The sequence below is a fragment of the Dermochelys coriacea genome, chromosome 3 (genome assembly GCF_009764565.3).
Source record: "Dermochelys coriacea isolate rDerCor1 chromosome 3, rDerCor1.pri.v4, whole genome shotgun sequence".
NCBI lineage: Eukaryota > Metazoa > Chordata > Testudines > Dermochelyidae > Dermochelys > Dermochelys coriacea.
Window position 1 is genome coordinate 142,625,018 of NC_050070.1, and position 27,704 is coordinate 142,652,721.

Below are 27,704 nucleotides of genomic sequence, written 5' to 3' on the forward strand. Positions count from 1 at the left end.
TTCTTTAAACTGATTTACACAGCAGTCAGTACAATCCACATCAAAGGCTAAATCTTTACATATTAGCGTAGTAGACTGTAGAATTATACACGAGATGTATATTTTCCACATTAGGTCTCCTCAACCCCAGGACATTCAAATATTTGATAGAAAACTAGTTAAGAGGCAGTCTTTTAAAAAAAAAAAAAAAAAAAAAAAGACTCTTCCTTCAAGATCGGTGGAGGGTTTAAGGATCATATGGTAATGTTAGCTCAGAACAATTTACTGTCATATGGAAGTTTAATGAAAGACTTCTGTCAGCTAGGTTAACATTTGTCTTATGAGAGTGATAAATGTAGTTCCTTTACAAGCAACAAAATCCCACTTTGATATTTCTACTATAGCAGGCACCAGTTTTCACTTCAGTGTTTTTAGAGTGTACAGAGTAAAGAATTGGAACTGTCCAACAGAATAGTTTGTACATTCTCTTCTTCCTTTGAAGAGTTTTAAAAGGGATTTTAGACCTTGATGGCGAGAATCCCAAAACAAGAGTAAAATGAATTTATTTTATTGCAAACAAACGTCTAAAGTTAAATTTCTCCACCTACTTTTTTAAAGAGAAAAGGAATCAGCAGGCTAAGGAGATACACCCATTTGAGAATTGACATGATTAAAAATTAGATATAAAATGGGTGACTCACAGTTTCATTAGCTTACAAAAATGGTGGAGTAACTACTACAAGCACACTAGGTATACAGTATTTTAGGGGAAAAGGGTTATACAGACACACAGCTAACTTCATATAGATCCCATTAGACAACTGGATTTACAACAAGTTTTGTTTAATAAGAAATGGGCAAAGCCAGCTTCTTTTCAGAATCAAAATGCAGAACAAATGGAAAAGAATTCATGGTGTTGTACCTTCACAAGTTTGAGCCTTCACAATTAATGCAACCAAGTTTTACACTTTAAGAGCTCTTCTACATGCACTCCACCTTCACTATTTAGTTCCAGGTTTCCTCTTTGCACCCAGTTTTGCTGAACTCTGATGTTATAAAACCTTTCTAGTTATTGCCAAAAACTTTTGCCTTCCCACTCTCTCTACCCAGAAACTGCACAGAGAGGATGGAGTGTAATATGAGCATTACATAGTCTCATGATATTCATGAGGGCCACTATGAGCCTCTACATGAATCTGGTTGCTAACATTTCTATTCAATTGTGACAATGACTCACGACTGTTTCCTAGAAATTGGGGGAGGGAGGAAAAAGGAGAAAAATTCTTTAATAAAAAGACACCAGATACAAAGCAACGTTTTACTTTTGTTGTGGTAAAAAAAAAAAAAAAAAGTCACATTTTACAGATAAAATGTAGAACCCTGAAATACTGACACATTCTCTTATCGTGCACAATGCTGAGGTTCTCTTACGAATCACTTTAAAACTGCAATTAAAAATGTACAAAAAAAAGAAAAAAAAATCAACCCACAAAGCTTCTAAAAAAGGAACCCGCAGGCACTTCCTCTTGTGGAATGTTTAAAAAGTTAGCCTACTAAAGAAAAACAGTCGACTTCTTGTGAAGGTTTTGGAGAAATATGTATCAGTTCGTTTATTTGGGTATTCAATAATATCCTTGGTGATAATGCTGACTCCATGGCTTCTGACCCCAGAATTGCTGCAATAGATGGGATACATAATTAATTTTGAATTGTAACCAGACATTACTCACAACTCACTTTCCCTACATTAAATACATTTACAAGGAAACTGGATGACAGCTAACTAACCAAGGAAGATTAATAACTTTTCAGTTGGCAGTAATATCTGAAATGTGTAAGAAACAGGAACCTTTATATTGTTTAATGTAATGCCATATTGAGAAGAAACCAAATATACTGGCAGCCATTATAACCAATAAGCCACAGCTGTAATGCAAGATATCCTAGACTTTGCCCAGCACATATCCTAGACTTTGAGACAACTTTGAACAGCATTTTCACACAGGTAAATGAACCAATTCCTAAGGACTTAAAGAAAAGTCTCAGAGGTTACTTACACCCTGCTGCCACTGGTTGTAGCCCTGAGATTGGTTTTTGTAGCCACGATTATTTCCCCTTCCTCTGAAATTCTGTAACAAGAAGGTGTTTTAGAACACTACTGCATCTGTTGTAGGCCACATTCCAGAAGGGTATGCATGAGAATCCAAGACTTACCAATGCACCTGTCATGGTACAAACCTTGCAGAGACACTGAAAAGCTCTTAAAATGCTTACGTTTCTCTCCATTGTTTTAGAGATTTATATTTGTGAGGATTTTGGATTTGATAGGTTTCATAAGCCAGTAGTTCTCAAACTGCTGCTGCTGGTGGTCTGAAGAACTGACTAATCCAGTTTTGACTCATTTCCAGCTGGCTAATTCTATTAAGACAACTATAAATACAAAGAATACTCCCATTCTTTCATGTAAACAACTGTTGCAGTCACCACAAGGCTATTTATTATGTGATCAGACAAAGATATGGCTCATTTAATAATGAATGAGAGAAAAGGTGGTGCACAGACTTTAGGATACAAGCCACACTATAGAAGCGTACTTAAGAATTTTCACTATATTGGAAGAAATGCAGCATTCTGGCTTAACATCAGTGTTTGGGAAGTTTGTCACATCAGTCTATTAGCTTGGGCTCCATCTGCTGGCTCTTTAACAGTCGAGATAATCCAACCTAACTTGAATGCCTCTAATGAAATTTGTCCATTAGAAAGAGTAGCAATTAAGTTCTTGGTGCTGTTCAGATCCCAAACAGCTATTATGAGATCCTCAAAATATGGAACATGATGTCTAGAAGAGGAAGTTTCAGTTTTACCACCTGTTCTTTTGCTTTTCAGTTAGCATTTCATTAATACATTACAAGAACATCTGGATGACTTACTACAGCCGGACAATAGATATTGCTATTTGCCATTTGGAAAAACAAGGAACCAATGCTTTCACTACTTATCCTCACTAACCTGCCTAAATGAATGCATTGTGCTTAACTGATGCATCATGCACTAGATCAGCCCCCAAAATTGGGATACATTTGTCCTCCCACATCATACAAGTGACATCGCCAGTCATAAGGAGGTCCCATGGCCACTCCTAAACCATGAGCAGTGTACACTTTGGGTGTAGTGCTTGAAGCAGTTAAAATTTGTATTTCCTTTTTGCACCCTTTTTCTTACTAAAAAGTTAGTCTTTCAGTTACATTTCACTTTACTTGCAATAATGTGAGGGGAGCGTTGCGTATCTGTACATCTCGGGAGCTACCAGGGACTGAACATGGAACACAGTCCCTAGTGTTATTTTTCAAGTCTTGGTAGTCTGGATATGGTAGCTCCTGTAGTTTTGAGCCTCCATATATTCCATAAAACAAGTACATTCATTTACTGGGTTACTGCTATTAAAGTTGTGAAAATGCTGTTATGTATTTTTCAGGAGCATTTTACACAATTGTTAAGTGAAAGGGACAGTACCTATGTCAACAATTCTATTAAATCAGTTAACTGTTACTGTAGGAAGCTTGTACTTCCTACCTTTCCTCCTCAGGTGTGGCAGGGGCAGCAATGAACTGCCTTAACTGGTGTTGGGCACCAAAGAACTAGCAATGGAAGAGCAGATAATGAAGTGCTTAGACTAGTGCATGTAGCTTTCACAACACATGGAAAAAATCTTGTGCGAACAAAATGAAAAATTCTGCTGCAGTGCGCTTAGACTGCAAAAACAAGAGCTCTAAATTTCTGATTTAACAGGAGCAAGCAAAGGCGTAAAATCTTGCCAATTATACCAGATGCATTAGCTCCAAGCATGTTTGATAAAGGTTTGGTACCGTGTGTTAGCAAGCATTCTAGATGCTTGCACCAATATAAAAAAGTGCCAAAAATTACCTAAAATAGACAGGCCTTTTAAACACAAAAAACTCACCATACCACTATCAAAGGAGAGTTGTTTTTAAAAACTGTGAATCAACATGCTTCAACCTGCAAATTTGTAAATTACTACTGCAACCTTTCAAGTAAGGTATTTAAGGTAATTTCTGATAAGTCAGCTTTAGCACACCTACAGAATGCATTACCTACCTGGTTGTAGTTCCCCCTGTTGGGCATTCCACCTCTGTTATAGTTTCCTCTGTTTGAGTAACCACCTCTGCTTGGAAAGACAGGACCACGAGGATATGGGTAGCCAATTGCCCCACTGCCACCACCACCGCCGCCACCACCTCCTCTCTGAGGCATATTGCCACCTCTCCTGTTGTATCCACCACGGTTCCCAGGGACTGTGGAAAGAAAAAAAACAAACAAACATGCATTTGTTTAACAGCTCTTTTATATGAAAACTATCGTCTGATATAGCCGACATCTCTCAAATCCTATGTTTTACACCTTCTACATTTTTAAGGAAGATTTGTTTTGCCTAATGGATTTGGATGCCAAGCCCACTGACTTCAAATGAAAAAGAATGCCTGCATAGCAATTTTCTCCTCATCTAATTGATTAAAACATCTAGAGACATCAACATAGTACAAAACCAAAACACCAAATCCAAATGTGAAAATTCAGAAGCAGTGCCCTTGACAAGCCATATGAATACAGTACAAGATCTCTAGTTCCCCCTAAATTATGGATTAATGTAAGTTAATTCAACTCTTTAAATGCCTTGACTTCCTCTTCAAGTGTATTGGAGTTGGAGGTCCAAGTCTACCTTTATGCTGGGGAAAGCTTATGAAACAGCTACAGTCAAAGGTTAAACACCAAAGCCAGAAATGCCTATAAAGTTAACAGGTCTGTTTCTAGGCCTACCTCCTCCTCTGAAGTTGCCACGCATGTTGAATCCTCCACGTCCTCTCTGGCCACCTCTGTTAAACTGATTTTTACCACTTTTTTTGTTACTTTTCTTTGAGCCAGTGTTCTGTTTCTTTTCAGGAGGAAGAGATTTTTTACTTTCTTCTTTATATTGTTCCAAGAGCTTCTCAGCCTCCTCTTTCTGTAATTCTACATAGGTTATTTCATCAAAACATTCTGCTACCTCCGGCAGCGTGAAGTTTCCTATAAAGGAGAAAACCCTGGATGTTCAGAATACCCATTCAGATACAATTAAACCCTTTACTCACTCCTCCTACAACAGCAGGGACAAATTCCAGAAACCGAATCACTGAATATGAAGACAAAACTGAGGATTGGTAAGTGAAGCAACAGTCCACCAAGAAGTTGCTAACACTATCCAAAGCTAGAAAATATTCTGCCTATTAATTTTTGAACCCTGCACTCAGAGCAAACATCAATGTCTGCCAAGCATGTTTAATGGCTTTTTTTTTTTTTTTTTTTTTTTAAATAGGGCACTTTATGCCACGACAGCTTTGTGCATCTGCATGGAGCATATCAGCATGACTGAGTAGAGTTAAGGACTGCAGCAGAGGGAACACACAATATAGTGTTGTCTTACAAAGCTATGATAGTCTTCCAGTTTCTAGGTTTTAGTGTAACTGTTTTAAGGTAAGCAAATTTGAATTCTAAAAATTTACATTATCCCTTTAAACAGATACTCAACATCCTAAAACACAGTATAGGATTATGTTCCATGCCTTTCATTTTGAGAACTGCATGCTCTGGAAGATCTTTTCCCTCCACCTCTGCCTTCTTTTGTGTTCTTTGCTTGTAGTCTTCATCTTTTGGGCAAACAACAACTGCTTTGCGCTGGAAGCCTGCAAACAGGCACATTTTTCTCCTCTGCGCAGCTGCAGACACATTTGTCTGAAAAAAATGCAGTAACTTACTACACGTAGCTGTCATTGTCAGAACTAAAGGAAGTTAAACTTATGGTGTATAAATTTCATCTCTACAAGAGCTTGCAATGACTTTTACATGTAAGTGGAAGGAAAGATGTAGCATGGTGCAACTTTACAAAAATCTTACACTCTTTGGATGTGAACACTATTTCCCTCAACACCCCACAATTTTGGAAAAATTGTAAATGATATATGAAGTGATTAAAAATGCTTGTCATACAGTTCAACCTTTGGCCTCCTCAACGAGGTAAGCAGGAAAAGTGGAAGAGCACAACAGCCGATAGATTCTAAACCTGAATCCCACTTAAGTTATTTCCATTCTAATTTAAAATTAATTTCATACTCTGTAGCTTATACCTGATCCAAAATGAAGTTCCGCTTCTTACGAGCGGCAATCTCAATGAACTTGCCAAGACACTGCGGAGCTCTCTGCAACAGTGTGTTAAGTTTCCAGTGTCCAGCCATCTGCCTCTTAAAACCTGCAACCTACAGAAACATATTTTCCAAAGTTATAGTAGTACTGATCCGGATGCTGACCTATTCCTTTGTTAAGTGCTTTTATCTGGCATTGAAGGCTTAATTTTTTTAAGCCACGTGAAGCCCTCAAAACTCATTTGAATTGGTGTTCTTAACAACATCCCACAAAAGGAACGGTAATTCTTTAAAAAGTCTGCTGTGGCAAGTGAGCAATTTCTCTTTATAATCACCACAGACATCACACAAAAGCAACTACTTTAAAAAACAACTACTACATTAAAATCCAGGTCAGAATTTAGAGGTGTAACCCATCTTCAAAAAGCAATACAGGACTAGAACAAAAATACGTAGACATTTCATAACTAGCAGGTCAACCAAAGAAATCTGATTTCTACTAAGAACATATACTACATAAGGTTTAGAAGCCTGCTGTATTCAAGCTATATTTACTTTGTTTAGTCAAAATTCCTTAAGTCTCCCAAAACCCAAGGAACGATTCAATACTTTGTGACCTTAAGTATCAAATAAATAGTACGGGGATGAAAAAAATCCAAGTAACCTTTCAATTTTTGTAAGTCTACTGACAGACCTCAGTCCTGCCACTACTTACCATCATTTTGTCCATAATAGTATTTGTTCCAAGGATATTGTATTTTCCAGGGTTTTCTGCTGCATGTTTGGAAACCCATGTCGTCTTTCCAGCTCCAGGCAAGCCAATCATCATTACCACCTATTATGACATGGTTTAGATGTTATAGTTTAAGTGGAAAGCCAAATATAGAAGCTGTGCTAATTGGCAGCTTATTAAAAAATGTTGCCATATTATGCCAATTATTGCTTTAATTGGGTCATTTAGTTAAAATATGGAGAAACATCAGAACGGGTCCAAACAAACTGGTAAACTTCATAGAATGGCCAATCTCAAAAATGTCTAACCACTTTAAACATCATAGGTTACCTGTTTTAAGAACTAGCATCCACATAGATGGCCAAAATGAGTTGTGTAGTAAAATTTTCCAATCTGATTACTGCAGTTAGATTAATACGCTTTAAAAAAAATAAAAATAAAAAAAAAAAAATCACACTTACTTCACAGTCTCTCTTTTGTTCAGGTCCCTTTGGTCCTCTAACCCGATCTTCCAATGGAACCTTCTGGATGAAGCTATACTCTTCAGGTACGGGAAAGTAGGGTTCATCCTTCTGACCAAAGTTGAATTCAATTGCACAGTTATGGCAGAGAACATGTGGGAAGAGTGGCCGCCCCTCAAGAACTTCCTTACTGATTTTGAATGCAACACCAAGATCCTGCCCATTCTTGGAATATGAGAGTTCCACTTCATCGCCTTCAAAATTCTGTTAATATATGAAACTAGTTTAACTTGCACTAGTATAAAGACCAAATTAGTAGGAATCCAAGTATTCTGTACATAATCACTTCAAGTTTCCTTTTATCAAGACTTCATGATGGAATCTCAGTTTCATTCTTTTGTCCGCAATACAAGTAACCAAACTTAATCTTATTTAAGGTTTTGCTAGACCCAAGAAAAATGCAGCCCTTAAGATAAACGTAGATAAAAGTTATCAAACTTTGTATAATGTAAGTGTCTTCCATACAGAAAATGGCTTTAACTCAGTTAAACAAGCATCAAGTAATGTACTAACACTAAGAAAATTAACCAGAATGTTTATCTTAAACATATCTTGCTCCATTTTTTTGGGGACCAGGTCAGCTCTTCCCACATAACTAAGCCAGAAAATTCAAGTTTCAAAAACACAGAAATAGTGGAAAACTTACAGCAAAACACGCAATCACATCATTTTCATCAAACTTCTCACCAAAGTCTTCAGTCTCACAATTGCATGTCTTTATTGCTTTTAGAGAATATCCATAAGAAAATTCTTCTTCACCTGGTGAAAGAAGAGACAACTTAGAGGAAAGCTAGTGACTAGCTACAATCTTGCGTTCTAGTTTACTTACTTTAAAACATACTAAAAAAAAAAGTTTATATTCATTCAAATGATCAGTGCTGCGTCTCATTTTGCAGTACTTCACCGTAAGCTATTATCTAGTAGGCATTCCAAAATAAGAGGAAAAAATGCAGCTAGACATCAAAACAAAGAAATCAGATATTCCAAATTACTCTAAATCGGTCCTTCAGCATTTTGTCTTTAAAAAAAAAAATTTACACCATAGATTTTATTACATCCTTGAAGTTCTTGACCTTCTCTACTCACTCCAGGAACTACCTCATTACTGAATTCTACCTTATGAACTGTAAAAATGGATTACATCTTTAGTATTTAAAAACACATTTGACTTTTACTGAAACAAATTAGGTGGCAGCTAAGAACTATCACCAGATGCTGCTCCAGATTAACATTTGTTCAATAGTGAACATTTCAACAAGCACAGTAGACATGGGTATTAAAACTGGATCTTAAATTCCAAAGAATTGTTTGTGCACCAGCACACCTTTAAAAATATTAGTTTACAGCTGATGCAGCAGAAACAGATGGGAACTCAAACATGATCTATAAAGTGGCACCTCACCAACAATGGTGGGTGTTTAAATATTTAGACAGCAGAATACTAGAAGAATAATTTCCTTTCATCCAGCAGAGTATTCTTCCCTCCTGCTCACTTTCAAAAGTGAAATAATTTTGATAGAAACATCACAATTCTTTATTTTCCTATTAATAATTCTGAGTGTAATATCTGTGTTTCTTTCTCTGGACTTGTGCCAAGATACTTAGCAATCTGCTCTTCAAGACAGTCTTGTGCCGATGGCACACAGGTTATATGCAGATCAAAGATTATACAGAATTATTCTACACAGCTGATGCTTTTTATCATTAAGAGGGAAGCACAGCTCTTGCAATGTCAAGTAGCCCTTACATCTATAATATTTAAAAACCAACTTGTTTTGGACAAAGAAGTGTATCCTTCTTTCAAAGCCACAGTCTTCACAGAATCACTTGATACAATGCCTATCTTAATCACACTAAGAGGCACCACCAACAACAAAAAAAGCTTACATGGATTCAGTTACTCCATAAGTAAGGTGGTCATCAAAAACAGGCTGAATGCCTTTTAGATAAGTTTAAGTACTGCTGACTGACATATTTTGAAGTCTTACCAAGCAACATTCCACTTGTACTCAGTGACCAGCCAACCCGCACTTCATGAATGTCAATGTCTTTTGTATACAGATGTTTAACAGGAATCTTCTCTGTAACCTGTTTTTAAACAAAAATTGACAAAGTGAAATGAAATATCAGGTTCAAAACAAAACAGATTCCTGAAGGTAATATTTTGAAGCCTGTATTAAGAGGTGATGCAAAATATTAAGTATGAATAGGAGCATACCACATTTTCAGGTATGGGGGAAGGGCTGAAGTGGGGAAAGAGTTAAGTAGTCTTGAGTTTAAAAAACAAAACAAAACCCAAAACTTTCTGGAACTACAAGTCAGCTACCAAGTACTTATATCTTCTGGCTAAGGACATAAAGGTGCGTGTGACTTCAAGAGCTTTGATTATGGGGAGGTTGGGGCATTTGAAGTACAAGGAGCCCTTCTAACTTTAAAATTAGTATTATGTTGAATACACACACACTTGACTCTTCTGTATGGTAATATGTCAGTACTCTGTGTGCATAAGAGAGTGAACTAACATTACTCTAGCCAATACGGTACAGATTGAAGTGCAGTATTACATGAAGAAATTAAGCGAGTGTTTTGGCTGTAGTGATACAAGGACAGTTTAAAGCCTAACAATATTTCTTTTATAGCAAGGGACTGATAGACTCATAGCAAACAGCTCCTAGGCAAATTTTATCAACTTTTGCAGAACCTGTTCTTTGTTTAAAGACGTATTAGTTTTATTATTACAAAGAAAAAAAAAAACACCCTTAAGTCCCCATAAATGTGGGGACAGTTAGCTGCCATATGTTTGCTGCTGCTCAGAGCTTTGCCAAGCTGTATCAAGTGAAAACCAACCAGAATCCTGTGCTCTTCAAAATCAAAAGCAGAATGACACCGACTTGAAGACAGACAAGACAAATGGAGCTTCAGCAGTAATGGCAATGGCAGCAGGCACCAAGAATAATTCATTAAGGGAGCCTGGGTAAAAAGGAGATACCCATCCACCAACCCTTGCAGCCACCAGGAGGACTAAGGGCACTGGATGAAAGGAGAAAAAAAAAAAAGCAACTAGAATTGTGCCTGGGCTGCATGCACAGAAAAGGCTTAAGAATTTAAGACTTAAGCTGGAAGCAGTGAGCCAAGACAAGGACCAGCACCTGATAATAACTTCAGCACCCATCCCTTTCCCGGCAGGTGGGAGGTGTTGGCTTTGTACATGATTGTGGACCATCTACAACACTGCTGCTTCTTTCCCCTTCCCACTCTGATCAATGCTGGCTTCAGCTAGAAGACTGAGTCCCAACTATTAGTTGTCTGGTAAAGTTACCAACTCCTGTGGCAGGCGTAGATGACTGGGTATGGCCAGGAATGAGATTGCTGGATTAAATTACAATTAAATACAGTACCATTTTATTCCTTCAGACTGTAGGTGGGATAAAGCGCAATCCTCTTATCTTGGCTAGTTGACGTCAGGTAAGTTTTTCAAGCCTTTTTATAGCTATACGATTCAAAGGTAATCTCTGCATTTTGTAGAATCTTTATATAAAAGGAAGTCATTTTGCCAATTAAGTTTGTTATTTTTCATGTTTTAAATAAAATTGTTCCTCTGGTCCATAGAGAAAATTGTTAAAAATCCCTATGCTCTGGATTTATCCCATCTGATTTAGCTACAACTGAATGGAATTATATTTTGTAAAATTCCAACTATATCAAGATGAGCAATAATTAAAGTCTTTACACATGCTCAAGATTATTCCCCACTAAAACAGTAATAATAGGATTTACCTTCATTTCAAAGCAGACTTTGCCTGTAGAAACTCCATAGGAGGCTCTCCCTCCAGCCCAGAGAAAGGCAAAACTTTCCATGGTCAGAGAGGAAGCACTAAAACGGTCTCTTGAGATTTTAAAATGTAGGTCGCAGTTATCTGTCAATATAATAAAAGTCATACTGTTTACTGCTTTTCATATGATGTCTGAAATGTAAACAGATTAGTTTAAAACAAATGTTGGGCATTTAAATAGGTGATCTGACTTTTAAAAGTGCCAAGCTGTTGATTGCAAGTGGTCTTAGCACTCATGAAATTAAGCCAATTATTTAGATGGCCGGATATGGCTTTAGATGCAACTTTAGGCACTCATGCTAATAACTTTTGGCATACACCTTTAAGTTACAGTTAACTTCAGAAAGTTCTCAGTATTGTTTTCAGTATTTTACTTATTCAGTAAGTTATTTCATATGAGGCATGACCATACTCAGGAGCAGGAGAGCTGTGTTCCGAACACTTCAATAAGCCAACTGGTTTGCTCAGTATTGGTGGTTCTTTCCCTGCTCAAGGTTTCAGACAGCTGATCAACTAGAAAGTCCTGAGGAAGCCTGATGAGCGTGTTATGAATCAATCAATCAGTTTTACACATTTATTGAAGTTTCCCAATTTCCTATAAAAACCTGTTGCTAGTGAGTCTACATGTCACTGTTTAAAGTTTATTTCTATTTACCATATGGTGTAACAAAGGTAACTGTTTACAGGCAGACATCAAAAATAGCCTTAAACAGTTTATACAACAGGCTCTAAAGAAATATATGAAGATACAAACAGAATACCGAAACCTATATATGTGTGTTTGTGTGTCTGATTGGCTTGAAATTAAGATGGCTACTTGTTAGTAATGTAGACAAATAAAATAAAATACTCCAAATCAGATATAGGTAGTTTACACAGGGAGAGAGCATGGCAGGAGATGATCCTTCAAAATGAGAAAAAAAGGTGCCACGGGGGGGGGGGGGGGGGGGATGGACGAGACGGACGACGACAGGGACCACCAAAACACCACCTGGTGCACAGTTGGAACCTTAGTCCCAAAGAGCATGTCAAAACTGAAGCAAGTAACACCATGGAAGCCTCTTGAGGGCAAAAACGGCAGATCGAAAGCCATAACAAACCAATGTAACATGGGATGCGAGGTGTGGATGCAGCCCTTGAACTGCCCAAGAACATACTAGAAACTACAGCCACACTGAATTTAGTAAACAATATATGATCCTGCCCATGTACAAGACTTGCCTTTCCCACTTGTAATTAGAACAGCACATAAGATTTAAAAGTTAACAGTAACCAGACTATGCACACACAAAGGAACTGTACTGTTTTACATGCTGCATCTTGTGATAGTCTTAAATCTAAGAAGTCTTAATAATACACATACTTTCGGTCTATGATTAAGGAGCTTAATATTATCAGAATTCTCGTTTTGTTTGTGTGGAATGACCCCATCAACTACCACTGTTTGCAACTGAAATTTTGTACTACTACTAAATACTTTCATCCACAGTTCTCAGAACACTTCCGATACCCTCCACATGTTATTGCATACAAACCAGAAAGTGAAACTGATTAGAGATAAACTTGCATAGTTCTGCTTATCTGTTTTATAAAAACATTTAAAATTTAAAGAAAAAGTTAACACCCCTTTGTATGGGAGCGTCAGGAATCTGGATCAATGTTGCCCAGAGGCTGACACAAGTAGAAATATAATGTAATCTAAAAACTGGTGGACTCTAGGAAATACAGCCCACCAAGCACATGTGTTTCCTCACACCACTGGTCATATTAAGTTGACATCTGTGTAAAACAATTGGACTTCAGTGGCATAACTACTTGTGTTCAAGAAAACTAAACCACTACTAGCGGTACAATAAAGCCACAGCTATTATTTAGGCACTCTGAAAGTTCTCTCATTAAGAAACAGCTGCTTACGACTAGCAGTTTTCAATTAAGAATGAAATCTCGTCTGTCAAGAAACACTATCAAACTGAACTAACTGCTAGCACTTTCAAAAAATAAATAAATTACAAGTTTCATAAACTACACCTAACCCATATTGTCTGTTGATGTGACTGAATCCACATTTTCCCCAGTTTTAAAGAGTTTCTCAACAAAGAGCAGAAATTGATGATAAAATGTCAAAATATACAAACAAGCCGGAATATGAAACATTTCTATACTTTCAGCTACAGTAATCGTAGACCTGGTGTACACGGGGGGGGAATCCATCTAAGATACACAACTTCAGCTATGAGAACAGCGTAGCTGAAGTAGACATATCTTAGATAGACTTAGAATCACTTACTTCGCGTCCTCACGGCATGGGATCGACGGTCGCCACTCCCCCGTCGACTCCGCTTCCGCCTCTCACCCTGGTGGAGTTCCGGAGTCGATAGCAGAGCAATCGGGGATCGATTTATCGCGTCTACACTAGATACAATAAATCGATCCCCGAAAGATCGATCGTTACCCGCCGATCCAGCAGGTAGTGTAGACGTGGCCTTAGCGTTACTTGTAAACTACTACTATGTATGTTACTTTTAGACAAGTGTGATCTAAACTGTTCTCCCTTTAATGAACGTGAAGGATACAATTTGCAGCTGTCTAACAGACTGGATAATGTTTCTTTTTAAATTGACACGGTAATTGTCCATTGGGTCAAGGCACCGTAGAAAATATGGTACTTCTTTATAGAAAGACCACTAAACGCTAGTGACATATATCTGGAAAAATTAATCCCCCCGCCCCTCCCCCCACACACTTTACCCCTTAGCGGCAGCACCAAGGGCTCATAAGTTGGTAATTCTCTCCCCTTTACAAAATTTACATATTCTGCATAAGTCAATTACATACATGGTTGGAGCTGGACATAGTAGTGCTGAACCAATTCTGAGTCCAATTGTACAGTGACATTACAAATGACTGATAGGTAGACTTTACAGCTGTACAAGGTTATACACAAGTGGGTAAGAATTCTCCATGCATACCAACACATTTCTACTTTGCACTGTTGACTGACAGCCAATTAGAAGTCAACTAATGGTTTGTTCTAACTTATTAATATCAACGCAAAAGACTGCTTGTTGCAGAACAGGGCCTAAGCAAACTAAAAGCAGGGTTACTTCATCACAATATGTATTTTCTTATCACTGTATTGTTTAATCTTTTTAATTGAGGTAAGCTGCGTCTTCCCTCCTAAGTTAGGATGGCTGTACAGCATAACAGAGCCTGTACATACCATTTCATAATCAAGTTCAGAATAACCAGCCTATTTTCTTTCTTTCCACTTCATTATGCTAGTTTCTTTCCACTTCATTTATGCCTTCTCCCAATTTTGAATCTCATTTGTTAACACCCATCAGTAATTGGTGAACATTTTGGAAAGGTCTTAGTTACAGATCTGATGTATCCCTTTGCAATATACATCCTGAAGCCCCTTTCCCCAGCAAAACCAGGGATGATATTTTTAAAAAGCACCATACAGGATAAAACAAAGCAAAGCCTTTCTGGCTCTCTTCATACATCATAAAAGCAGGTCACTTTTACTGATAAGTCAACCTGCATGTTCCTACTACAAAAAGAAAAGGAATACTTGTGGCACCTTAGAGACAACAAATGGTCTCTAAGGTGCCACAAGTACTCCATTTCTTTTTGCAAATACAAACTAACACAGCTGCTACCACCCTGGTTCCTACTACAGTTCGGCAAGCTAGTTTTAAAAAACGGGGGGGGAGGGGATGAAGAGGAGGGCAAGGAATTTGTCACTAGAGTCAAAAAAACCAGAAATACTTACAAGTATCAAGACAGACCATTGTGTCATCAAACTGTTCATCTTCCTCTTCAACGGGTGGTTGAGGAGATTTGGCCCTAAAAACAAAGTAATAATTTTGATATTTTCCTTAATAGTGTTTTTTACAAAGTGTAATTAATACCCAACTTTTAGTGCTTTTCATCGCTAGACCTCCAATATTATTTAGTGGTTTGAAGCTTCTCTACCTGCTGTACTTGTTTTCCTCAATGTATTCAAATATCCCCGGCCATGATCTTCACGTGGTCTCTCACACCCTCTCTTTTATCACCAGCTTTTTGTTGTTCTGTTTTAGTATCTCCTACAGAAAGTAATTTAAATGAAAAATATGTTTAAGGTAGATCCTGTTGAGAAATTGCATTTTAATTTGTACAAGTTAATATTTCCCTAAATGTTAGGTTTCAAATTAAAATTTAGAGGCAACCCACCTAGCTGCCGGAAAATTATACCAGCGCCCTGCATAGAGATCTCTTAAATTTAAAAAAAAAAAAAAAATAAGAAATGCAGAGTTAACTCATCTGCAGCACTAAGGTTCTGACAATGATCTGGTCTGAAAATTATTGAAAATTACTTCATGAATTGTCAGATCTGTGGGGGAAAAAAAAAAAATGGCAAGAAGGATAGGAGCTCATTTATGCTGCCCCTGCACAGAGAAGACACCTCTGGGTTCAGGGCCCAGGAAAGTTAAGCAGATGGGAGGCGACTAACCCATTGCATTCAATAGATCATTTACATCCTCCTTCCCCTCCCCCACCCCGTAGGGCACACTGGAGCTGCGCACAAGGGCACTACGGAACTGCAGCGCCTCCCTTTCCGCCTGGGCCCGGCGCAAGCTTGGCGGCGGGGGCCGCTCCGCATGGGGCCCGGCCGCAGGGAAGGGGATTCCTGCCTCCATTGTAACCCAACCTTCCAAACGCGCGATCCCGAAGAGCAGCCAGGCCGGAAGCAACGTCATACGCCGCGAAGCGATCGTTGGCAACAATACAGCGCGCCCCAGCGGCCCCTCCGGAACCGCCCCTCCCCCACGGCGCAGCAGCCCCCTTCCCCTCGACCCCCCGCCGCCCGCGCTCGGGGACGGGCGCAACGGTCCCGCCCACCCCCTCACCGGCCCCGCGCAACCACCCCACCCGCCCGAGACCCGCCCCCCAGCGCGGGGCCCGGCGCAGCCGCTGCAGGGAGACACGCGGCGGGGATATGGGTGGCGCGAATCCCGACCCCCCCCCCTCCCTCCCTCCCCATCGGCGGCGGAGGGGAAGGGCCCGGATCTCGTGCTAACCTACGAATCCCTCACCCCGCCCGCCCGCCCGCCCGCGCCCGGCCCCGGGGAGGCCGCTGCGGCCCGGCCACGCACTCACCCCCGACTGCCTGGGCCCCGGGGCGGCCGCCTCCGCCGCCGCCTTCCGCTTTCTTCTTGTCCTGCTGCTGCTGCGGCTGGTACTTGGCGGGGGCCGCCGGGCCGGCAGGAGCCGTTGCCGGGGGTCCCGAGGCGCCGCTTTTGCCGGGCGCCTCCTTGGCGGGCACCCGCTGCTGGGGCTGCAGGAGCGGCGGCGGCTGGGGCTGCTGCTGCGCGGGCTGCTGCTCCCCGTGCCCGTTGGCGTCGCCGGCCGCGGCCTCCTCCTCGTCGGCGAGCTCGTCCTCCCCCTCCTGGAAGCCCTGGTCGTCTCCGTTCTCATCCTCCTCTTCCTCCTCCTCCGAGCCGCCCGCCTCCTCCTCCATCGGGCCGCCCCCGGCCCCCGCCCGCTCGCCGTTCTCCTCGCCCAGCTCCATGGCGTCGCCATCGGCCGCCTCCATCCCCTCCTCGTCGTCGTCCTCGGCGGTGGAGGCCGCGGCCTGGTCGGGGCCTCCCTCCTGGCCGATCTCGGCCGCCTCCCCCTCCATGCTGCCGTTGCCGGGCTCGGCGGCGCTGCTGGCGGGGCCTCCCCCGCCAGCCTCCTCTTGGTCTAGCGCGGCCTGGAGCCGCTCCATGAGATCGGCCTTGAGGCCCCTTGTCGGAGAGACGCCGCTTTTTTCAGCTCCTCCTTCAGCTCCGACACCTTCAGCTTCTTCACGTTGACGGGCGAGCAGCTCATGGCGGCGGCGCGGTGCCTGGCGGCGCTGGGCTCGGTCGGGCGGCGGCGCTGGGTCGAGGCCCCGGTGGGTGGTGGGTGGCGCGGCTGGTTCGTGCGGCTGCGGCAGCTGCAGAGCGGGACCCGCCTGGCGCCAAATCCCTTTTCACCGAGCTCGCGAGGGAGAGACGCGCCTCGCGGGGCCGAGCACGCAGCTCTGCCGGCCCCGCCCGCGCACGCAATATACCCCCCCCCTCCCCATTTACCGTAAGTGCCGCCGAGCGCCTCTCCAACCCCACTACCGTAAATGCCCGCCCAAGCGCATTCAACCTTGCCAACCCCCAGCTTTTCCAGCGCCACAAAGGGGCAGGTATGAACCCTTCACGGGGCAGGAGGAACACGACTAGTGCTCTTAGCAAAGAGCTACTGATGTTACTTGTGCTTGGACCACTGGCTGGGTATGACCTTGGGCAAGTCCCTTCCCTGCTCTGTGCCTTGGCCCCCATCTGAAATATACAAAGGTAGGGGAGTATCATCATCCTTAAAGCACCAAGCGCCCTGCCACGAAGTGCTCTATAAATAGTAGCTATCAGCACTAATTGATAAGGATTATAGACAGGCGCAGTGGAAGTGTGGCTGACTAGCTAGTAAATTGCAGCCTACAATCCTGTAGTGTCCATTTAAACCTGACCTGTTGCCTAACAGGGAAGGGAGGCTGTAGTCTCCCCTTCCAGAATGGTGAGCTGGAGTATTGTCTCCCTGCCCCAGGAAGCTGTGTTGTCCCCAAACTACATATCCATTAGAAAAAGAAGAAAATACAGAGAGTTAGTCTGTGGAACTGAAGGTTCCAATCTTGTGAGCTGATCCATGTGCATGAACCTCTGTGCCTGCAGAGATTTCATAGAATCATAGAAGATTAGGGTTGGAAGAGACTCAGCAGGTCATCTAGTCCAACCTCCTGCTCAAAGCAGGACCAACCCCAACTAAATCATCCCAGCCAGGGCTTTGTCAAGCCGGATTTTTAAACCTTTATGAATGGTGATTCCACCACCTCCCTAGGTAACGCATTCCAGTGCTTCACTACTTCACTAGGAGGGTGATGTTTCCTAATATTCAACCTAGACCTCCCACACTGCAACTTGAGACCATTGCTCCTTGTTCTGTCATCAGCCACCACTGAGAACAGCCTAGCTCCATCCTCTTTGGAACCCCCCTTCAGATAGTTGAAGGCTGCTATCAAATCCCCCCTCACTTTTCTGCAGACTAAACAAGCCCAGTTCCCTCAGCCTCTCCTCATAAGTCATGTGTCCCAGTCCCCTAATCATTTTCATTGCCCTCTGCTGGGACTCTCTCCAATTTTGTCCACATCCTTCTATAGCGGGAGGTGGGGTGGGGTGGTAAACTGGACGCAATACTCCAGATGTGGCCTCACCATTGCCAAAGAGAGGGGAATAATCACTTCCCTCGATCCACTGGCAACACTCCTACTAATGCAGCCCAATATGCCATTAGCCTTCTTGGCAACAAGGGCACACTGTTGACTCTATCCAGCTTCTCCTCCACTGTAATCCCCAGGTCATAAAAGTGCCTTTTCTCCAGAACTGCCACTTAGCCAGTCTGTCCCCAGCCTGTAGCAGTGCATGGGATTCTTCCGTCCTAGGTGCAGGACTCTGCACTTGTCCTTGTTGAATCTCATCAGATTTCTTTTGGCCCAATCCTCCAATTTGTCTAGGTCACTCTGGACCCTATCCCTACTCTCCAGCGTATCTACTTCTCCCCTCCAGCTTAGTGGGGGGGAGAGGTTATTTAGTTAGGTTCCCTAAAGGGTCTGTCTGCACAGATTGTTTCACAGGATCAGAATCCAAGTGCAGACTCCACAGACCACACCTATTCAGTATGCAGAGTTCACACAAGCATGCTAGGAGCCCAGCTCCTGGATCTAAGACCTTGTCTACACACAAAAGTAGTACCCCCTTAATCATACCAGCATAGTTATACCAGCTAACCCTTTTTAGTGTGGGCAGTTATACCAATACGAAGGTGCTTAGACCAATATAGTTTAGGCCTTGTCTACACTAGACATGTTATACTGGTATAACTCATGGCTTGTCTACACTACCGTGTGGGGTCAATCTAAGATACACAACTTCAGCTACGTGAATAGCATAGCTAAAGTCGACATACTTAGATCTACTTAGCGCGGTATCTTCACTGTGGTAAGTTGACAGCTGACGCTCTCCCATCAACTCTGCTTGAGCTCCTCGTTCTGATGGACTACCAGAGTCGATGGGAGTGGCTCAGCGGTTGATTTATCGTGTCTTGACCCCTGCTGAATCTATCGCTGCCTGCTGATCCGACGGGTAGTGTAGACAGGCTCTCCGTCAGTTACGGGTGTGATTGTTTATTGATACAGTTTTGATAGTATAACCCCTAATATGGACAGAGTTATACTAGCATAAAAGCTAGTTATACTGGTATAGCAGATTTTTTCCCCTGAACTAGAATAAGCTATATAAGCTTTTATACCAGTGTCAGTGCATCCGCTCTAAGGGTGTTGTATAGTTAAAATAGAACTGGTATAATTAAAGCAGTACAATTTTTGTTTTTATAAAAGCCTTCAGATTACTGCTCTGTCTTCAGATAAATTGAGTCCATCCTGGTGGGAGAGGACTCTGTACCCACCAACCCAGTTGACTCAGTCAAAAGGCCTTGACACCATCCCCCTTACAGACATGTTGAGGTGGCAGCAGCAAGTGCTGGCTCCTTCACACACACAGTCTATAAAGGTGAGAAAAAGATCAGGGCTACCACAACGTTTTACCCTAGTGTTGATGAAGGTTAATATATTTTACATCAATTTAGTAGCTCTAAGTCAATCCTAAAATGGGTGCCTTGTATCAATGTGGACCAGCTAAAGAGAGGTAAAAGATGTTAGCCTGCATCTATACTGGGGAAAGGTCATTGTTTGGTCAGGGTTAGCCAACAGAGATAATCTAACCTTAATCTTTTCATCTAGACGAACCCAGGTACTCTGCTGAGGTAGTATTGGTGTGACACTACTGTTCTGGGCAAGATGGTGGTGGGGGTTTCACCATTAACCTATTAAAGTGAATGGGCAGTTCAGACTTTACAGAGGTATGTCTACACTACAAATTCCTTTGATATAATTCAAGTCACTCAGGGGATGTGAATAATCCACACCCCTGAGTGACGTACATTACACGGATCTAAATGCCGCTGTAGATAGCGCTATGTTGGCGGGAAAGCAGTAGCTATGTTTTCTCCTGCCAGCATAGCTACCGCCTCTCATGGAAGCGGGAGTTATTAAACCGATGAGAGCTCTCTCCCGTCAGCTTAGAGCATCTTCACTAGAAGCCCTACAGCAGCGCAGCTGCATCAGTGCAGGTGTGCCACTCTAAAGGATGTCATGTAGACATAGCCAGAGCTATTGTTTCAAACGCCTTCCTGAAGTTTGCAGACAACATGCATCAGTTTACAAGTCATTTCCTGGGTTCTCTTTGCAACCAAGAAGTGTAGAAACTTTTAAAAAATGAATTAAGTTCTGCTATCACATGACTCTATTGAGTGGGGCCCTGCAAACTAAAGCCATATTCATGTCCTAATCTGGCTGCCCATTGAAACACACAAATCATAGCTTCCACAAGGACTTTTACTCCGTAGCCTCAGATCCAAGCTTTACATATTGATGGGCTCCTTCTAGCCTAGGCTCTAGATCCTGCCTTAATCCACCCATCAGCACATACATCTATACTTAAAAGCTACCCTCTTTTTGACTTAGGAGTATAGTCGTAACTGAAGACAATTGTAAAAAAGGCATCTGCATTTCTCAAGAGATCTGCTCCCTTTATGTATTCAATCATGTCTGCCAACTTTAGTAACACATTCTTACTGCTCTATTGCTCTTACTGTAACCCTGGAGAATCAAAACAGCTAAGAGCTTTCATGTCCATCAAAAGATTTACTTATCCCACAACTTGTAAAACTACGTGTCTAAAGCTAGGATCCTAAAATAATATTTAGACACACAAAATCTAGTTTTACAAAGATGCTTAACACATGCAGCACCCATTGGGAGGTGGGTTCCTCAGCACCTCTTATCATTGAGCCACTTTTACTTAGCCCTGGTCTACACCTAAAACTTAGATCAATATGGCTACATTACTCAGGGTTGTGAAAAATTCTGACCTAAATCCCCTTATAGACACCACTAGCTACTGCCTCTTGGAGTGCTGGATTAACTATGGGGGGGGGAACCCTTCCAACACTGTAGAAAGTGTCCACACTATGGCACTGCAGTAACTGTAGCTGTGCAGTTGTAGTGTAAACAAGCCCCAAGTTTGGGCCAGTAATAAATGCAGGGTCAATTATGCCTTCAGTTACACCTGTGCAAAACAATGTTAAATAGATTTTCCACAGGTGTAGCTGAGGGCAGGTTTTGGTCTACAGCACCTTCATTACTGGTGATTATGTCTGAGGAGAGAACCCAGTTTCATTTTCAAATCTCAGGTGATTGTGTCATTGGCCGTTAGAAAAGCTTTTTCCTGTAGAAACTGAAAAAATGGATATGAAATCCCATGTAACTTTTTTTGTACTTTTAAGAGTAGCACCATACTGATGCGAGATACATTATTGTCATGCAGTCATTTTGTTAAATCAAGACAATGTTTTCCCAAACCAAGAAACTCACTAGTCCCGAGTCCTGTAAATGTTTTAGAACTTTAGCCCTTTTTTGGGATGGGGAGAGGGGGCACTATAGCCCTATTTTAAAAACAAAAAGTGTAATTAATGGGGAATACGCTTTCCTCATTCTTCTCTTCTGCAACTCAGGCAGCTGAAAGGACTTTACTCAAATTTTCACCATCTCCAGTTTCTGGCTGCCAAGCACAGAGGTTTTCCTTATCCAAAGCATTCACCTTTGGAAGATTATGAACCTCTGAAAATAGGGAGTTCTAATAGAAACTGTTTTGCAAGCATAAAACTTACAAAGTTACTTAGATAGCATGACTGATATAAAAACCCAGCATCAGTGCTAGTCACAAATCTCTGTATTCTAGACCTTGTGTCAATACCCTTCTGTTGCATGATATAAGACACTGCTGTGTATTTAAACTGAAAGGTGACAACCATCATACCCCAATTTCTTTCTGTGTCTATTATCCCCTCTACTTATTCTATACTCAGTTTTAAGGTTAGTTTATTTTTTCCTTCCCAGACACCCCTCCAAAAGGTACTTTTAGAGTTTTTTTTAAAATTTATTTCACTCCCTCCTACAGTTTAACTGCTGCCTCCTCCCTTTGATATTGCTATGTACACATTTATTCCTTTAGTCATTATTTCATTTGTCAGTTTTCACTTCTCCTCATCTCCTTTACACTAAACTCCCTTGGTCTCTTCAAATTCCTCTCTCCCATTGACTGTGGGCCTTAGTTTCCATTGCTGTCTGCCCTCCATGTTCCTGGAAGATCTCTTTCCCCCCCACCTAGCAAGAAACATGGAAATGGAAGGAGTAGCAGGACATATCCAGTAGCTCCCACACCCTCATGTACTGCTTGTTAAGCAGTTCTTGCTTAGAGAGCCCAATCAATCATTCAATAGACTAACAAGTTTTAGACTATCCCCTAAGTGAACGGAAGTTATGCTGTCTGCTCAGCACCCTGTCCCATGCACAACCTGGATTAGACAGATCCACATTTATTTATGTCACTCTGCCGGGCACATGGCAGGGGTCATAGGTGTCCAGTAGCAATTCAATCCCCTTCTTACATCTTCCATACAGTCAGACAACAGGGACACTTATCTATTTGTATGGCTACCATTTCTTAGTTCTGCTCTCTTCCATCTACCCCCACCCCTGTCCCTGCCATTGATATTCTCACCTTTACCCTGCTTCCTACTGAGGCATTCAGTGACCACTGAGCTATGGACTCTGACACCGGTCCACTTCTTTCAGTGTCTGAGTTCTAATTGATCAGCATTGTTATAACAGGAGCCTTTTTGAGAACATCATAACTGGTTCCAACTGGCTCTTGTCAGAGCATTTTAAAAGTACAGTTCCCCACACCTATTACCCTAGTTTCCTATTCTATGTTTGTACCCTTCCTGCCCTCCCCCTTGTCCTAAATTGTCTAATTTCAACTGCCTCCAAATATTGATAGCAACTTTCCCTTTAAAAGGAAAGATATTGTCCCCAAAACATCCTGCTTGCTTTTAGAATAGCAGGAATCTCCTTCCTCCCCTCTTACTATAATTGTGTGGTTTCTGTTATGGGTGTAACTTTCTTTCCCTGTATTTAAGTACAGGCCACGTTTTCCCAGTCACTCAGAGCCTCCGACATGAGACTGATCAAATTATGACCAAGAAATGTTTGCCAGTTTTTCTTCAAGTAATCTGGGCCTGGTACTGTCAGGAGAACAAGATCCAAATCCACCCATCAGGGGGACCCAAGTTTCTCCTTTTCCCTTTATGCAGGAGGGCCCTGCTCTTCCAACTTCTGTAGCTTTTCAGGAATTAAGTGTCTCCGTTCAAAGCCCTCAGTTGTCCATGCTTCTGCCAGCCACTACACTGTGTCTTTAGTCTTTCCTGTGCAAGCAGCATCAGCCAGCATTATGTAGCTCTCTGCCTCCAGGCGGCCAAAAGAGCTGCAGTGAAGCTGTACAGGAAAGAACTTTATTGCTTAAAAAAGGAATATTCCTTCAGGAATGCTCCTGACAGTGGCAGGTGCAGGGTATTGACTAGCTGGAACCAGCAGCTGGGCTGCAGAATAGGAGAGTCTGGTTAGAAGCCAGGAAAATGCAGAAGCCCCATGCAGTATTAGGGCCTGTATATTTGTTCAGAGGACCTGGGGCCAGATTTTCACTGGTGCCGAGTAATAACAACTCCCATTGATTTCAAGTGGAGCCGAGGGGGGCTTGGTAATAGTGAAAATCAAGCCCCTGGCTTTAGTTTGGTGGAGGCAGAAGAATAGACAATGGGTCAGCTTCAAAAATAAAGAACTGCCTTCCTGAGATCACAGACAGCATGAAGTAGTGGAGAAGTAGAAATTGTTTCATTCACTAGAAAGAGTGCCTAAATACCTTTGAGCTGACCCTATGACATTAAAAAGCATTGGACATTGTGAAGGGTTAAATAGTCATAATTAGGCTTCAGAGTCAAGTGTCAGCTATGTTGTATGTCACTGTTCATGACTTTAGAAGAAACATCTGGCTGCTATGCTTAGCTAGTATGGCTAGAGTTCACAGAAGTTAAAGATGTAATGTTAGATCTATTAAGTCATCTAATTTAGCTCCCTCCCTAATACAGGAATAGAATTGTTCCCTGAAGCGTATTATGGAGTGCTTTTTTTGGGTCTCTTAAAAAAAAAAAAAGAAAAAAAAAGCTCCAAAGCACTTACCATGCTGTTAGCACTACCTACCACCAACTAATTACATTGCCCAAACCTCAGCTATGGGATTGTCTAGACTGAGAAAGTAAGAGGTGTTTAAAAAATGTGTGCATTAATACATTTTAGCCAATGGGTTTTAAAACTGGCTGTTTTCCTACTCTACATGTGCTCAGTAACTCAAGCAATAGGATTGACACAGCTTCATATATTTCAACAGAAGGAAACTGATTTTTTTCTAGCCAAGTTTTTTTTTCGTAATTTCCCCAAGCTCTGGAGATGTGTAGGGCTGATGTAGGCAGCTTTACAAACTACTCTCCTGCACAGTCCCTCATGTAGGGGGAAAATGTTCAGAATGGGAAGGAAAGTAGCTTGAGCGCAAAAGTATTCTGATAATTCTGGGCTGTGCAACTCATAGGCAACTGTGCAGGGCTGCAATAAGTTAGACCAGCTCTCTGGGGACATAACAACCCTAAGCAGCCCAGAATTAGGGAGGAGTAAAATCACCTTATACCCTGCTGCACTTTCCCGAGTCATCTATACTGCACTTTTTGATAACTGCATCTCAGAATCTGGTCCATTAATCCAAGTTACCTTCCACAACAAGTGTTGGAAGAAAGAGAGACCTGACGCATCACACACACTTCTAATGGTGATAAAAGCATGGATGATATCAATAACACTACAAAAATCTATTTGATATCATCATCTTTGCATCAAGAAGTCATCTGTGGTAGTATGATTGAATAACAGTCTCAAAAAAATAATAATCAGAATTTCCAGATTTTAGGCAACTGCACTTTACAAAATGAAGTTTGTCCTTACTACAGGATATTACTATAAAAGGGAATAAATACAGCACAAATATCTGTACACACACAGCAGCAAATATCAGAACAAATGAATTTTCACCTAACCTTGCTGTTCCAACTCCATAGTCTAAGGATACTTCTAGGAGTGCAGTCTTAACAGAGGGAAGGTATCCTGCTGTAGCAGTTTTTTAAACCTGAGTCAGATATCCCATCAGGTCATGCTTCTTTAAAGAAACAGTACAAGCCAAACAAACCTCACAGTATCTCAAAAAAATGGGCATACATTTTTCTGAGGGATTTCCCTGAAAAGTAGTACTGGTGTTTCTAAATCTATTAATTAACAATTACCTATGCCCATTCTCAGGCCCAAATTTTTAGGAAATTACCCTTTCAAATAACATCAGGCCAAAAGGTTTTCTCCAGAACCATCAGCTCTCATTATTTACTCTTTAAAGTGACCTTATTTACTGCCTCAGATCCTTATGCTTGTGCTGAGGGGCAAGGCCTAAATGAAATTCCTGATTTTGTGAGTCCTCCTCCACAAAACATAAAACTCCAGCTGTCTGTCCCTGCATATGGCAGAACAACTGCATTTTGCTTCCTGGAATCTTTTCCAACCAATAAGGTAAGTGATGACCAGCTATTAAAGAAAAAGTAAGACTCGAGGAGCATGTTACTCCCATGAGAGCAGTGACTTATCTATCCTGTTATCAAGTATAGGATACAGAAATAAAATTTAAAAATGGCTAAGGTTGCTAAGTGACAACAGTGCACATACCTATCACAACAAACCCAAGCACTTACATAAAAGCAAGGAAGTTAATAGTTAAAGAAAAGAAAACTTTACCACAAAAGGAAGAAAAGGCAGAGACGTCATGAAGTCTACTACAGACCTTGCTATTGCCAATATATTTAATGTGGAAGATGATCAGATATTCTGGGGATGGGAAACACTATGAAGCCCTAATACAGAGAGACACATAATCAAGGAGACAGCTAAACTCCAAATATAAATGAGACACAAAAAGCTTCTGAAAAAGAAATATATTGTAAATGATGACACACTAGTCAGCGTCAAATGTAATGAGTGCACAAGCACTCAGAGAGCAGTTCTTTGATATTCAGGAAAATAAACACTTCTCCTTAATCTTTTATTACTTTTATGTAGCTCTGGGGCAAGGATAGACCCTTCACAATATCCAATGCTTTTTAATTCCATAGGAGTTAAGTGCCTAAATATCTTTGAGGAGCGGGGCTATAGTGATTAGCTGTACAGATCATTCTCCAAGTTGTTAAAAGGACAAAAGGAGAGTTTGTACCTAATTCCATACCTTAGCAACTTCCAGTAAATCAGAAATCAGTGTTAGTAAATCTGGTCCATTGTTTATTTGAAGAACACTTATTGTGATTACATGTTTTTGGCAGTTTTTCACTCATTTGTTTTTGCTCTTTTAGTGTCTCCTTGTACTTCTTTTTTTGTGTTTATAACTTTCCCAATATTCCTCCCTCTTAGTTTCTTTGCATTTTTAAAATTCCTTTATATCCTTACATTTCTAATTAGTTTCAGTGGTTTGTTACCCTTATAGTTAGTCCAACTATATCATAATTATACATAATGCCCCTTTTCCTTACACATTTAGGAGCCAGGTTTAACTCAGGATCAGAGTGGCAGGGATCCTAAATTATTAGCATTTAATGACTGTACAGTGGCCTATATGAAATGAGTTGGAGGTTTAAGTCCATTTCCTAGTGAACAACTATCCACTTCACATGAAAACACCAACACAAATAACACTCATGTTGGGAGTCTCAACAGAGAGAATTTAATAGACAATGGGGCCTGATCCTCCTTTTACTTACACTGATGTAAATCAGGGGTAATTCCATTGAAGTCACGTGAGATACACAATGGTAAAACTGGTATAAACTGAGAGAAGAATCAGCCTCCATGGGGCCTAAGGCCCCAATTCTGCAATCTGCCCCCACAGGGGCCATCCCTTGTGCAAAGTTACTGCTTGCAGGATCAGGGCCTTAATTACCCCCTCACCTCCAGGTTAGTATTGAAACAATGATGTGATGGAGACAGCATGAGGAAGCATGAATTTCAGGTGTAGTAGATAAACAGCATTTCAGTTTCCAGGCCATCAATCAAGACCTTTCATGAGCCCTAAAATCACTTAAAAATATGTTAAACAAATACATCCCCCCCCCACATTGCTTTTCTACATTTGCCTTGCTAGCATTACTGAATTTCAACCAGTTTTCTTTAACTCATTTTGCATTCCTTCAATCTGCTTTTTTAAACTAACATTTTAATGTTCCTGCCCTTTCTTCAGAGCCTTCTCATTACAGCTGGTTGTTTGTCACAACAAAAAGGGGAAAGTCTTAATTTTATTTT

General features: G+C 41.4%; 1 protein-coding gene across 1 annotated transcript; it reads right to left on the reverse strand.

Annotated features, from left to right (window-relative positions):
• Positions 1–531: 531 nt before the first annotated feature.
• Positions 532–17,299, reverse strand: HNRNPU (heterogeneous nuclear ribonucleoprotein U). The gene is given in 18 exon segments (XM_038394898.2): positions 532–1,655; positions 2,037–2,108; positions 4,096–4,292; positions 4,816–5,061; positions 5,598–5,766; positions 6,159–6,287; positions 6,889–7,008; positions 7,368–7,631; positions 8,074–8,186; positions 9,416–9,515; positions 11,205–11,344; positions 15,036–15,109; positions 15,239–15,269; positions 15,272–15,301; positions 15,304–15,351; positions 16,406–17,033; positions 17,035–17,058; positions 17,060–17,299. Coding segments are annotated over 18 exon segments (2,499 nt in total). The 5' UTR covers positions 17,120–17,299; the 3' UTR covers positions 532–1,601.
• Positions 17,300–27,704: the final 10,405 nt, after the last annotated feature.